The sequence below is a fragment of the Camelus ferus genome, chromosome 12, assembly GCF_009834535.1.
Source record: "Camelus ferus isolate YT-003-E chromosome 12, BCGSAC_Cfer_1.0, whole genome shotgun sequence".
Classification (NCBI taxonomy): domain Eukaryota; kingdom Metazoa; phylum Chordata; class Mammalia; order Artiodactyla; family Camelidae; genus Camelus; species Camelus ferus.
The window spans coordinates 13984211-13999228 of record NC_045707.1 but is presented as its reverse complement, the minus strand read 5'-3'; the positions used below and the strand labels follow the sequence as shown (position 1 = coordinate 13999228).

Sequence of the window (15018 nt, the reverse complement as noted above, 5' to 3'; positions counted from 1 at the left end):
GACCGTATTATGTAAGAAGACCAGAGGCTTTGGAATCAAACAGATCTTGATTCTAATCTCAGCTTTCACATTTTTTAGCTGTGTGACATAAAGCAAATTCTTTAACTTTCCATTGCCTTTTTGTACCACCTGTGAAACAGAGATAATACCTCTTCTGAAACATTGTTGGGAGCGTCAGGGAGAATATGTAAAGTCTGGCAAAGAAGGGTCTCAGTAAGAGGCTCTTATTGTCACTGTCCCTTTGTAGTGTCTTAGTTTCTGAGAACAGACAGTCCTTTTCTCTCCTCCATCATGGAACCTGGGTGTGTGTAACTATGATGTGTCAGCAAGAGGCTCTGATAAAAGGTCCCTGAACAGGGGTTAAATATCAGGTGTGAGAAAGGAAGGGCTGGTCCAGGGGCCCCAGAGAACTTCAGATCTATCAAGGGCTTTGCAGGACCTGGTTGGTGCTCAGAGAAATTGGACATTGGTCGCTGCAGCTCACACAAGGGTGGTGGATCTTCCATCAGGAGCAACAATGTATGAAGCAGCAATATGTTTCGAGCCTCTCTGTCTGCAGAGCCCTGCACCAGACACGCAGAGAGTAGGTGAAAGCTGTGGAGTCTGCTTCCAGGGCCTCGCATTCTCACTGGGATGGGTACACACCCTTTCTTCAGCCACCCTTCAGCACTCCCTCCCACCGCCTCTGCCTGCCAGTGTCTCTCCCTTCCCTTTATTTGTACTGGGTCCTGCTTCCTTTATTTAATCCTTATAACACCCCCTTCTATATTGTGGTTTCCATTTTATAGATGTGGAAACTGAGGTATGGGGGGATTAAGTAACTTGCCCAAGGTGGTGTATTAGAATTTAAACCCAAATAGATCAATCTAAGTCTTTTTTTCATTTAATTTTTTTTTTTAGTTATAGAGGGTGATGGATTTTGTTGTTGTTGTTGTTGTTGTTGTTGTTGTTGTTGTTGTTTTGTCGGGTTAGTAATGTCCATGTATGGTTTAAAAAAAAAAAGATGTAGTTCAAAAGGGGATAAAAGTAAAAAGTAATTCTCCTTCTTAGGACCGAGTCTCAGGTCCCTAACTCCTCCCCAGAATCTGCTGTTACCAAATCGTTGTGTTCACTTCCAGGTTCTTTATAGAGAAGTGTGGATGTGTGCTTGTGTGTGTACGTGCTCAGCTGCACACACATGGGAGTCTAGTATTCACACCGCTCCACATCTCACTTTTTCCTGCCAAAGAACATTCCTTCAAGCCTATCCCCATTTCAGCATTCTTCCGCTGCCCCTTTCACAGTCACGCCATTTGTCTGGATGTCCTGTGACATTGTGAGCCAGTCCCCTATTGGCGGGCACCTAGCTTCTGTCCTCTGCTTCTCCACACAGTCCTATAGTAAACACCCTTGTGCATGTGTCTTTGGGCCCCTGGACTGGTCTACCGGCAGGATAAATTCCTGGAAATGCCTTTACTGTGATAAAGGCTCTGTGCATTTCGTATATTGATAGAGACAGGCAGACCTCCGTTTATTGTGCTTTGCTTTATTGCACTTTGCAGATATTGTGTTTTTTTACAAACGGAAGGTTGGTGGCAACCCTGCATTGTCAGGTGATAATTAGCGTTTTTTTAAGCAATAAAGTATTTTTAAATTAAGGTGCATACATTGTTTTTATAGATGTAATGCTATTGTATACTTAATAGATCACAATGTAGTATAAACATAATTTTTATATGCACTGGGAAACCCAAAAGCTGTGTGGCTCACATTATTGTGATACTGGCTTTATTGTGGTGGTCTGGACCCAGACTCACGATATCTCAACATATGCCTGTGTTTCCAAATTCTCCTCCAAACAAGAGGCCTATGCTCTTTACCAGTGTTAACACATTTTCCTTTAAAGGTGGATTTTTTTTAACCCACCTGCTGAGAACCCCTTGATGTCGCCACACACAAACAGTGCCCTGTACGTCTCACTGTCAGACCACACAGGCCTTTCATATCAGGAGCCCTATCAGGCTCCTGTTTCCAGACCAGGCTCTGGGAACCCTGTGACCCTAGAGCTGCCGTGGAGACAGAGCCCGGAGCTAGTACTTGGCCTCAGGCTTGCGTTTTACAAGGTGTGTCTCTGCTGGCAGTGGTCACCTCCTGGAAAAAGACCCTCGTGTCCCAGGTCTGAGACCCTGGCCCCAGGCGCTTGGTGCTTTTGTGAACTGCTTGTCTCCCAAGCTTTGAGGAATTGGTCTCTGGCACAAGAACCGGTCAATGTCCTCTCTTACCCCTGGCTTTCTAGAAACTGCATCTATATTTAGCCCAGTTGCACCACCCCTACTCCCCCTTCCTGAGCTAGGGTATAATTGCCAACCATCCAGAAGATGACAGGGTCCAGGCTCAGAGTGCTGCTGAGGAAATGGGCTCCCATGGAAACCCAAGGCTCTTGTTTCTCAAAACCAAACCAGCTCACAGGCAATTAGCTTTGGGAGGAAGGCCAGGTGGGGCGTGCATCTTCAGGACAAAGCATGGAGCCAGGGGGCAGAAGCTAGATGACAGCCACATGTGGAAGCACGCTGAGAAGGCGGGAGAAGGGGGAAGGACTCGGAGCCCAGGGAAGCCGCCGCACTGAATTGGACTCACCTGGAGGGCCAGCTCCAGAATCCCTGCTCTGGGAAGGGCCTGGATGTGCCTGTGGGGGTGAGTGAGGGAGCTTCCCACCCCCGAACGGTGACCCCACAAGCCAGAATGTCATGACGCACTCCGTGATGTGCAGCCTCCGTCTCCCCAGCCACTGTTCCAGCCTGTTCTCTGATGCTCTGTGTAGAGGAGCCAGGGAAGAGCTGGTAACTGTATGTTTTAATAACAATCATCTTAGAGCTCCGTAAGTGTGCAGGCTGCTTTCTGCTTTGCTCAATGTGGAGACACACTACAAGGCTGGTGGGCTTCGGGACAAGGTGTGGCAAAGGATAAAAACCACAGGCTGCATTCTGACCCCAGGTCTGAGCTCTGCTGTCAGATCATGTGCCTGGCCTGTAGGATTTTTAATATTTTTAACTATTAAATATTTATTAAACATTAAATATTTTTAACATCTTTCTCCCTTCCTTCCTCCCTTTTTCTCTTCCTTCCTCCCTTCATTCCTCCTTTCCTTCCTTTCTTCCCTCCCTCTCTGTCTCTGACTCTTTCTCTCCCCCTCCCTCTTTCCCTCCCTCCTTCCTCCTGCTCCCCCTCCTCCTTTCTCTCTGTCTCTCCCTCCTTGTCCTCATCGTGGTCCTCTTCCTCCTCCTCTTTCTCTCTCAGTACTCTTGGGCTTCATACTACTAGTGTCAGGCTGAAAGCAAGAACTCTGGTCCCCGTCTTCCCCAGTATGTTCTTTCGCCCAGCTCTACATCCTTTGGACTCCCCCCCCCCCCCGCCTCTGTAGAGCCCACTCCTGCTGTCCGGCCAGGTTGGGCTGATTGGCTATCTCCAACTCGCCCGTGTGTGGAAGCCAAGGATTTGGCTTCAGATTTACAACACGGGAAAGATCAGAGAAAGATGGTGAAGTTTCCAAATCTCTTTCCAAGCAAATTTGCAGTTGGGGGAGGTGCCTGGTGAGGGCCCAAGGCAGCCCCCATAGAGCCTGAGGAAGGAGAGGAGGGCCTCTGAAGGACGCTGGGGCCCCCTCCCTCCGGGGACCTCAGGAAGCTCTCAGCCCCCAGCACAGGGCTGGTGAAGAGGCCTGGGCTCACGTGTCTGGAGGGCATGATGTATGATTTTCTTGTTGACTGTGGCCCTGGAGAATTAACAAGGAGACCTCTGAGCCAGACAAGGCAGTGGGTAGGAGGACGGAGCAGGCCCTCAGCTAAGCCCTCAGCAAAATTCTAGTTGTAAAAGGGGAAGAAAAAAAAAGGCAGTTAGTTTGCTCTAATTAGAAACTTGTGGTGCTTGAATAGGTTTAGAGAATTATGGGCATTCTGGGGCCTGTGCATTTGCGGTAACAGGTGGAGCCTCAAGCACCACCAGGTGAGAAAAAGAGACAGGAGTAAAGGGGGAGCCCGCCCCATGCCCTGGCACACACAGACGTGCCCTGCGGTGATGACAGTATCTCATTTCAGGGCAACCAAGGTGCTTCCATATCCTGTTTCTCTGGGAAGCTGCGGTAAATGTGTTGAGCCCCGAGGAGAAAGGCTTCTCGTTTCCATAGGTGTGCAGTCTCTCCCTGGGGAGTCACTGCAGGGGCTGCACCGGGGGCTAAACCACCTTCATATCCAGCACTCCTCCACCTCCCCGCAGAGCCCAGCCTGCTGGTGGCCCCATCGGGTAATGAGGGTTGTGACGGGAGGGTGCCGGCGGCCAAGGTCCAAAACCAACAGCAGCTACTTCCCAAAGGTGTCCTTTGCCTTGAGCTGTACTCAAGGGCCAGCTGCCTGGGCTGAGCTTCACTGAGTTCCTGGAGTGTCTGGGGATGAAACAGTATGTTCAGTCCAGGAAGCTAAAAGCTGGGCTTCACATTCCTAAGGTCCCAACTTGGGAAACTTCACTTTTTGCTGAATTGCCTCACTGGTAGGTCTCTTCACCTCCAGGGTCCCCTCCATAAAATGAGGGGGTGCATGAATGTCTCTTGGGTCCCCCAAGGCTCTTTGAATCTATCTACCTGTGACCACCTGTTCCTTTGGCTTCTTCTCGCCTCTCCCATGGGTCAAGTTGGTTTGGTCCCCATCTGTCCATGTCGGCAGATGAATGTGTTTGTCCTAAACCCTGTAGGTGTGCTAGGAAACGTGAACAGTAAGTCATTTTCACCAAAAACATAACTAGTGTAGGACATTGGAGAAGACGTTATCAGTAGCTCATCTCCGGGAAAGGGAAAGGGTTGAGCCTATTTTGCTTTCGAGGCTTAGGCATCTCCTCCTTGGAAGATTCTGCTGCTCACAGAGAAAGTTATTCTGCCCCCATCCTTCACCAGCTAAATCCTGTCACCTGTCCTGGGGCAAAAAAGTGGGGCCTCCCTTTACAGGGGCTGGGGAGAGAGAGAGAGAGGAACCTCTAGGACACAGAAGCTGAGAAGTCTTCTAAGGAGATGTCCTTCATGCAGTCTCATAAAAGTCCCATGTGCTGGCAGCAGGGGAGAAGGCCAGAATTAGGAAAATGAACCCGTGTGTGAGCACACACACATGCGTGCGTGCACACACACACAGAGTTTTACATAGGATAGGATACCAGGGGTGCCGGTTTCCTAGCTAAGAGCCCTTTGGTAGTTTTCTGCTCTTACAGAACTCTTATTTCCTCTGCCATTTGGAAAGCCAAGGCCAGACATCAGGGCACCCACCTGCTTGTCTGGTGGCTTCTCTTTCTGGGCAGGTTGTCTGGATGTCTGAAGCTATGATTTGGGCCTTTCTCCCTTCTCCATGCACCTGTGCACTCTCTGTCCCTGGAACAGGAATGCTCCAGTCACCAGCCTCTGAACTCTAGGAAACTTAAAGCTGAGACCAGCATCCTTGCCTCTCATGATGACACTAAAGGCAGTGAGGGCTACTCGGCAGATTTCAGTATTTAAAAAAAAAAATTGCTAGATAAATTCACTCGTATATTTCCTGTGTAATAAAAAAGAAAGTGGGTGCGGGTAGAGTACTGTGAAGTAAGTAAAAGCAATGATGGGGACAGAGTAGGCAATGAAAGAGAAGGGCCCCTTTGCAAACACAGCAAGTCCGAGGGTTGGGCAGCAGTGACCACTGAGAGGGGCCAAGGGCGGGGCTGGGCCCCCATCCTCAGCGGGAGACATGGAAGGAACCGCTGCGGAGGCAGGTAGATCTCGTGGTCACAGCCCCCCACCCCCACCCCCACCCTCCTCTCCCGCTAGCGGCTTTCCAGTAGGCTGGGCTGAGAGACTGGGAGGTGGGTGACCTAGCGGAGGGTCTATGCTCTCTCGGCAGGCGGAGCATGAAACGGAAGGCGCTGTTCACCTGTCCCTTCAATGGAGACTGCCGCATCACCAAGGACAACCGCCGCCACTGCCAGGCCTGCCGGCTCAAGCGCTGTGTGGACATCGGCATGATGAAAGAGTGTGAGTTTCAGGGGCGGGGCCCGGGCGGGGTCAGGGGAAGGCGCTGGCTGTTGTTTATACAGGCTTGGTTAAAGAGGTCTGCTTGCCCTTCCTCCGTAGCTGCCTGCATTTGGGGTTCAACCAGGGGTGTGAGTGGGCGGGGAGGCTGGAACTCCAAGGTCAAAGGCCCCCAGGGGGTCCTGCCAGCCTTTCTGGGATCTGCGTATGTGTCTCTGAGGCCTGGGAAGGGCTCTCAGCTCCAGTGCGAGGCCGGTGAGTAAGAACAAGCAGGGCACCGCCTTCATGAACCCCCGAGTTAGTCTTCCTAGAAGACATCACTGCTGTTCTTACAGCATCCTCTTCCCAGGACCTTCAGGGAAAGGATGAGGCTCAAGGACCCCAGGGTTCTTTGGACTTTGGAAGAGAGGGCTGCTGTGGGTGAAGAGGGGCAGGAGTGATGGGGAAGAGAAATATTCAGAGCCTGGCTGTCAGAGGGGTTCCTGCCCTACCCTAGCCTTCCAGTCACTCTGGCTCAGTGAGCGGGTTCAAGGGTTGATTCCCAGGGGAGACCAGATGGAAGGATCCTGAAAGGGGAAGGACTGGACTCTGGGAGGACCCCCAGATCCAGATGGAGAAAGAAGAGCAATCCTCTAGGACTTCCTGTCCAGCTCTGGGGTTGCAGGAGAGGACCCACCATTAAAACCAACCTCTGGACTTTGCATCTGAGCTCTGGTACCAGTTACTTGGTAACCAGAGTAGCCATTGAATTCAGCAGACCTTGGGAGGGGCTGGCCACGCCCTCCCTGGGCTAGAGGCAAAGGCACAGGGCCCGCCTGGGCATGGGTGCCCTCTGCACACTCTGCCCCTGCCCTGCCTCTTGCTTTGTCCCTGTCTTTGGTCTGTACTCTGACCCCTCTTGGCCCTGGGACTAGGCCTGTGCCCTGCTAAGCTGTGGGCCTGGGGAGGCCAGTGGGGATATTCAGAAGCAGTCACCTCCTGGCTATGGGGCCAGTTCTCTGCGGGCATGGAAAGAGGCCCAATACAGGAAAGATGTGTCTGCTACAAAGAAAAAGCCACAGGACAGGGCTGAGGGGATGGGAAATTTCTTCCTTGATAGGAAAAAACATTCTGTGTTTTTGGGAAACAGAGGCAGAGTGGAGGCCCCAGGGAGGCCTCCTCCGGCCTTGACAGGCTCCTTTCTGGTGGGCCACAGCTCTTCATTCCTGATCCCGGCTCCCCAGCCAACACTGGCAGCTCTGGAAGAAGTTTCCAGGCCGTCGTGCCTCCTCGCCCCCACAGGAGGGTGCAGGCCTGGGCACGCCATCACTCCCAGCCCTGTCCCCTGCCCCGCCCGGCTCCTGTTTATCCTGGAGCAGTGGAGGCTCAAGACCTGGGTGCCTCATGGGGCTTCTCACACGTTGGCTTAGTGCAGCTTGCCCTGCGCGAGGTGCTAAGCGGAACATAAATAGGATGCTGCATGCATGGCCCCTGCCCCTGCTGAGCACGCAGCCTCCACAGGGCAGGGAGTCGTGGTTCTAAGGCTCCAGCCAACCAAGAACGGCCCGGAGTTACACCGCTAGGATTCAGTAAGGCTCTGCCACAGGCGTTCCAGTCGGGTCCAGCCTCCCTGATGTGCCCAAGGTGCCTCTCCTATGTCCCAGGAGAAAGGAGATGTTCCATCAACTCAGGACAGAAAGAACACTTAGCAATCATCTGAGACCCAGAAAGGCAAATATGCCACGATTGGAGTCAGAAGGCAAGTTGGGACTAGACTCCAACTCCTTGTCTCTCCTACATCCCTCCTGGTCCCCAGAGGGAGCACTGCATCCCCCGTGATGAGCCAGGCCTTGAGGGTCTCAGGGTGCCCCTGCCCCAGGAGCACCACATGGTGGGAGGTCAGCCATCCAGAAGTGGAGGCCCACCCCCGGCCCCCACAGCTTTGTGCCTCAGCCACCCCAACCCAAGCCTCTGTCCCTCTGATGGAGTCCCGAGCCCCCATCCTGCTCTCTGCCCTGGGTAGCCCTGTGCTCAGCACTCTGGCCACACTAGTGCAGAGAGCTGTGCTGAGTTAGGAATGGACTGGCAGAGCTGAGCGCTTGGGGTCAGGGCCCCAGAGCTCCAGTTAAACCGAAAGTTGGACCAGCACTAGGTTCACTCTTTCCACTGCCCCAAAGGGAAGGTCCTCCAGGAAGAACTACAGTTCCCTGTCTCAGGTTAGCCCAGCTCTGGGAGGCCTGTCTATATGTCTGGGCCTGGAGCTCCCCAGCTCAGATCTCTAGGAGAGCTGCTTATGTACCACCTGGGCTTGCCTAGCCTCCTGGAGACAACTGTCAACATTAGTAAAACCACAGGACACCCCAGGGCTCCCTTCGAAGGGAGCTGCAAACCCAGGCTCCTTTCTGTCAAGGCAGGGAGGTGGCCCTTCCCTAGAGAAGGCCTAGGAAGAGGGGGAGGGGGAGGGGGATGAGTGTGGGAACCAGGGTTTGCTGACCACTGACTGTACCAGTGTCAGGCACTAGGGCTTTCTTTAGTTAAAGTCTGACAACTATCCCTAAATATGTAAATACTTCTATTTTTATTTTTTTGTGATAAATAAGCAAAGTCAGAGGAATTAAAATATCATGCCTCCAAGCTAAAACCTAGGTCTGTGTGCTTCCAGAGGCCAGACCTGTGGGCTCCACCCCAGCACCACCCTCAGGCACCGCCAGGGGGCCAGAGCTCCTCCACTGTGCATTTCCAGGCACTGCCTGGGGCCCTAAGGGATGGGCTGAAGAGAGTTTGTTCCCACTGAAAACTCTCTTTCTCTCTCTTCAAGTCCGGGTCGATGCCCTTGGAGCCCAAGAAATTTCAGAGTTGAGTTCTGGCCTCTTGTAGACCTGGCCTGCCCAGAACCACCTTTCATGTGTACTTGTTCAATGTCTGTATACACGTACATCTTTTCTGTGCAGCATGAACACAGCCCCTGGCACGTAGTAGGTGCTCAGTAAATACATGTTGAATGAATATTAGCTCCCTGTGATGTTTCTTTGTATCTCTACATCTCCCGCTGATTTATGGATCAGGAAGCTCTCCCAAACCTGGTATTATCTGTCATTCTTTTGGAAAAATTTTATGTCTGCTTCCCCGAGGTTGTCTTTTGGCCACCAGTGGCAACCTGAAATGTTTTTAAGTTGTTCATGCTTTCAGATCTCGACTCCCCAACTCTAGGCTTCATGGAACAGGGACCATCTTGCACGGGATTCACTTGAGCAAAGCCATTTACACACTCGGCAAGGCATTGAGAAGTTCCTAAGCCACCACACGGATTTCACAAAGTCCGTGTCCACAGCTCATGGCCTTTAGTCATTGGAGAGCCCATCAGTGGGCTTCTAACTTCAGTGGCTTTTAACTTCAAAACTACTACATGATAGTTATGGTATTTTTAAGTAGCAATTCATTGAGAAAATGATTTTTAAATCTTTTGTGAAGTTAATAACCCCTTTAAACAAATGACTTATTTCATAAATCACAAAGACATCTGCATATGTGAGAGACTTATGATTTACTTAGTCCCCAGACAGTGTTGCCTGGAGGGAGGACCGTGGATTGGCAGCCTCCATTTGAAACCAGCAGATTTCAGCGTTTCTTCCTCTAGTACCACACACAGGATGGTGGTTGCTACTGACAGATGTGATGGAAAGGAGCAATGTCATAAGGTTAACCTCAAATCTCTGAACTTTATCACATACAAGTTTTGCTACTTTAACTTTCCACACTTTTTGGGTGGATTGGAACACCTTGTGTGTCCGAACTCCACGGCTGAGGACCAGGGTCCTACTGAGCATTCATAGCTGATTACAGTCATGGGCAGTGTAGGGTAGTGGACACTAAAAAGCAAACTTCCCAGGCCTACAATTTGTTAGCTGTGTGGCTTTGAGCAAGGTGTATAGCCTCTCTGGGCCTCGGTTCCCTTTTCTGCAAAATGAAGATAGTAGCATCTGCCTTAGGGGTTATTACAAGGACTAAATAATGTGAGTTAATATATAAGAAGCACTTAGAGTATGAAAATGAATATATGTCTGTATATGTACAACTGAAACATTTTGCTCTACAGCAGAAATTGACACAACATTGTAAACTGACTGTACTTCAATAAAAAAGAATACAAATTTTTAAAAAAAAACACTTAAAATAGTGCCCAGTACATTAAAAACTCTATTTTTTCCCTTTTTCATAAAAACTCTATTTTTATTAACAGTATTTTTTGAGGGGGATTATATAGCTCAAGTGGTAGAGTGCACGCTTAGCATGCACGAGGTCCTGGGATTCAATCCCCAGTACCTCCTCTGAAAATAAAGAAATAAACTTAATTACCTCCCCCCCAAAAAAAACAACTAAATAAATCACTCTTCAAAAAGTATTTCTAAAAAAAACAGTATTTTTTGTTACATAAAACTTGATCACCAGGATTTCTAGCTCCCAACAGATTAGAACTCTGAAGGGGGATAAAGACACACACCAAGAAGAAGAGATAAGTACGTAGGTTAACAGAGCACAGCAGATGGGTATGAAAAGTAGCACAAGAGCTCAAAACCACAGCAGGCTGAGTCACACAGTGCAGGGAACAGCCCTGTGCAGTTCTGAGTTCATAACCTTGTTCCTGCAAAGTCCTATAATTATTCAGAATGGGATGTCTCTGAATCATCAAGAAAAGGTTACATGATGTCACAGGTGTTCCGTTACAAGGTGTTCTGTCTTGAAAAAACTTCAATCACAATCATTTAAATTAAAAATGTAAGCTTCACTCAGTGATCCGGTGGACTGGCCTGTGCTATGCCGACATTGGAGGGTACGTGTGGCATTGGTGCACATCCCACCATCGTTTCCTGAGCCCAGACGATGACCAGCACATAGTAGGTTCAGTCGGTGTTGACATGTTGGGTGTCCTAATCTACCAGACTATTGGGCGAGGACCATGGTGGCCAGGAAGCCCCACTGTGCCAGCCTTGGTGGGAGAGACAACAGGCATTTTACGATGTGGCCCCTGCCCTTAGGGAGCCTGCAGTTTCCATGAAGGCTCTTTCTATGCACAAGGGGAAATGCGTGGTGGCAAGAGTGAGCAGGTCATGTTCTCAGGTCAGCAGTCCCAGCATGTCCAGAGGCCCTTAGAAATAAGGTTGGAAAGTTAGGAAGTGAAATCAGTGGAGAATCTTGATTTTAGTTTGGACATGGTTAGCAGGAAGGGTCCAGAGAAAGTTTCTGAGCAGGAGAGTGACATCACAGAATCACAGGGGGTTATCAGAGCCCCGTCAGGCTGCAGACACGCCTGTGGGCACACAGGGCCAGCCCCCTAGCCAGCCCCCCCCCCACTCGTCTCATTGCCTCCTCTGCCCGCCCCTCAGGTGCGCAGGTAAGAGCAGACACTGGAATCTTGGCTTCCCCAGGCTAGGGCCTTGCACCCTCCCTTGGATGGGATGCCCCCTGCTCCTTCCTCTCCCATCCAGCTTGACCTCTTGGGGTCTGAGCAGACACCCTCTGTGGGAGGAGGGCTGGCAGCTCTTTGGGTAGGTGAGTCAGTAACCTGGGCGTGGCCTCCTCCCTGTCTTCCTCTAGGTATGGTTTACCTCAGCTGTGGAGGGAAAGCGCCATCTTTTGCTGCCGGCTTCCTTTTCCTGCTGTGCCCACTCCCACCCCCCGCAGGCTCTCCCCCTGCCAACTTCCCCTGTCCTCCCCCCACCAGAGGAACCTGGGCCAGTGGGCCTTTCTCAAAGCCTGGAACCCACCCACTCTGAGGTTGTGGTTCCTTTCCCTGCTCTTGTGAAACTCCGTTCTGTGGGCAGATGCCCTGGCAACACCAGCACAGAGCAAGCAGCTACAGGCTGCCAGCCCCTCTGCCCACTCCTGCCGTCAGCACTCTGCAAGCCCTGGCCGGGAGGGCTGTGTGCCGGGCACCCCTGCTCGCAGCCCCACCCTCCCAGCAGCTGCCCCAGGACAGCGAGGCCCCAAGACCCTGCGCAGCCTGCAGGAGGCTGGGGCTCCCGTGGTCAGACCCCCTGGGTGGCCGCTGGAGAGAGCTCCCCAGATTAAGGCTGTGAGCTGTTATCCTCCGGGACTTCCAGAGGACTTGGAAACTTGAGCAGAAATTTCAAGACTGAACAGTGGAAGGATGGGTTGTCTTGCAGGGAACCAATGAGGTAGTCTTTCTACATTGGTCAAAGTAGATCACGGGCCTGGAAACTTGGATGTGGGAATGGCCGTGTAGTGGGGTCTTCTCAGCATCTCCCAGCTTCCAGCACTGTGACTGTGCAGACAGTGACTCTTCCTCCACCCAGTGTATCCCTCAGGACCAGGGAACCTAGGGAGCAGGGAGGAGGGACGAGATCAAAAGTTTAGTGAGCGTCTGCTCTGTGCTAGGCCAGCATTCAGGTCTCAGAACACTCGGTCCTTTGAGGTAGGATCCCCATATACACACACTTTATGGAGGAAGGAACAAAAAAGGGACTTAGAAGAGATCAGATGGTCCAAAATTTTCATTTTTAGAAACAAGCAAACAAAAGCCAGGAGAGTTCAGTTTGCCCAGAGTCAGACACCTTGTTCTTGAGATCCTAGCCTCCCGCAATAATGCCCAAACATCCCACCTCTCAAATCCCATTTCCTCCTCTCTCACACACACCTGCCTTCTCAGCATAGAACACGTGTATAGTGTGGGCTCGGAGTCCCTCTGGTGGGATGCCCCGTGAGCTCCGAGTGTGAGGGCACAGCCCCTCCCATCCTGTGCCTTTACACCTGGAGGAAGGTTTCTTGGAGGCGCTGCAGGCCCAGCCCTCCTGACCACCCGCTCCCACTCTACAGTCATCCTGACGGATGAGGAGGTGCAGCGGAAGCGGGAGATGATCCTCAAGCGGAAGGAGGAGGAGGCCTTGAAGGACAGCCTGCGGCCCAAGCTGTCCGAGGAGCAGCAGCGCATCATCACTGTCCTGCTGGACGCCCACCACAAGACCTACGACCCCACCTACACCGACTTCATCCACTTCCGGGTACGCCACCCGCTGGCCTGAGGCATGAGCCCACCTCATGGAGAACCACCAGCAGAGCCTGGGCTCAGGAGTGGGACGGAGGGTGAGGGGGATCTGGGCACAGAACCCAGGAAGGGATGGAGGCTGCTCTGCCCCTCTGGCACAGGGGAGGGCTCCCCCTCCCATAGACCATCCTTGAAACCACTCCAGCCAGAGATCAGGCCAGGGTAGGAAGATGCCCTCCAAATACGAGATTCTGATACTCCACCTTTCTCTTCCAGCCTCCAGTTCGTATGGGTGAGGGTGCAGGGAACCATCCTTTGAGGTCTTCCTGCATACACATGCCCAGCTTCTTTGGAAACTCGTCCTCCTCCTGCTCAGATCACTACACTTTCTCTCCAGGTAAGCAGGACTACACGCCTCCTCCCCGAGAGCCCAGAGCTTCTGCAGCCCACCTGTCCTTGCTGCAGATGGAAGGAGAGTACTTCCCTGCAGAACAACCCCGTTTTTAGAGAAGAGGCATCACTCGCCCGCGGGCCCATGCTGAGGACGCTGAGGAAGAGGCCAGGCTGGACTCCGGCGAGCAGGGTCAGCCCGCCGAGCCTCTGTTCCTCGCTGTGAGCCAGGCTTCTGCCCCTGGCTCCCTCCCAGCTCACTCCCTGGTTCCTTGAAATGATATTTTGAGCCTGGGCCCTTGGGGTTTTTTGTTTGTTTGGTTGGTTGGTTTTTTCCTTTTCAGTTTTATTGAGATATAATTGACATATAACATTGTATAAGTTTAAAGTACACAATATGATTTGATATATGTATATTTTGCAAAATGATTGCCACAATAAGTTTAGTTAACCTCACAGGTTTACAAAGATTTTTGTCCCCTGTGATAGTCTTTAAGATCTACTCTCTTAGCAATTTTCAAATATAGTGTTGTTAGCTACAGTCATCAGGGTCTGAGTCTTTGGAAGGTGAATTTTGACATAGAAGGAGAAGATGGGGGTCCCACTACAGCCCACCTTACCCTCAAGCCCAGGGGATGGGGACACTATGGCCCCAGAGGGCCTGTGTCGTCCAGTTCATCCTTCTTCTTCTTCTTCTTTTTTTTTTTTTTTTTTTTTGAGGGAAGTAATTAGTTTTGTTTATTTACTTACCTGATGGAGGTACTGTGGATTGAACCCAGAACCTTGTGCATGCTAAGCATGAGCTCTACCAATTGAGCTATACCCTCCCCCCAATCCTTACTTTCTTCTTATGGTTCTTTTCTATCTTTCTCTTCATCCTCCTGCCTCATCATCCCCCTGGCCTTGCCTTCATCCCTCTACCTCTCACCCAACCTGGTGCCCTCTGCTTGGAACCTGTAGAATAGGGATGGAAAAGCCCCCTTCTCTCTAGGGAACTAGAACCCTCAGATATGGTACTTCCAGACTTATTGAGGGATCTGTGTCCAGATCCAGAGTAGATGGGAGGGGTCCTTGTGCCAACTAGACCAAGATAACAGTGGAGCTGGTTGTTGTGTCCACCCACCAGCACTGACCACTGCACGGATAATGGATCCTCTGAGCCCCTCTCATAGTTACCCTTTCAGGAACCACCCCTGCCCCCCCAGGTTAACTTACTCTGCTCCCTGTCCTCCTCTTTTTTCTTGATGCTATGCTTATTTGTATCAATGAGGGTCAATCTGCATGTTATACATTGGTCTGTACTTCAACTTTTAATAATAATTTTATATTATTTAGCAGTTTTGATTCCCTCTCATGGGTTAATTAATTTCGAGTGCTCAACACCCCCCCATGGTATGTTCAGTATAGCATACATTTATTTAAAAATTCAAACCAGCTGGGGGGAGAGTATAGCTCAAGTGGTAGAGTGCATGCCTGGCATGCACAAGGTCCTGGGTTCAATCCCCAGTACCTCCTCCAAAAAAAATAAATAAATGAATAAACCTAATTACCTCCCTCCCCCCCACCAAAAAAAAATTCAAACGAGTTATGTTTAATTTTTTTAAATTATTATACAAAAGTAATACATATT

At 50.9% G+C, this 15018-nt stretch overlaps 1 protein-coding gene across 1 annotated transcript in view; it reads left to right on the top strand.

Moving 5' to 3' along the window:
* Nucleotides 1-15018, top strand: part of VDR (vitamin D receptor) — a 55471-nt gene that overhangs the window by 28380 nt on the left and 12073 nt on the right. The window contains 3 exon segments of the mRNA XM_006177649.3: nt 5889-6019; nt 12830-13014; nt 13275-13395. Coding sequence (XP_006177711.1) covers nt 5889-6019; nt 12830-13014; nt 13275-13395 — 437 coding nt within the window.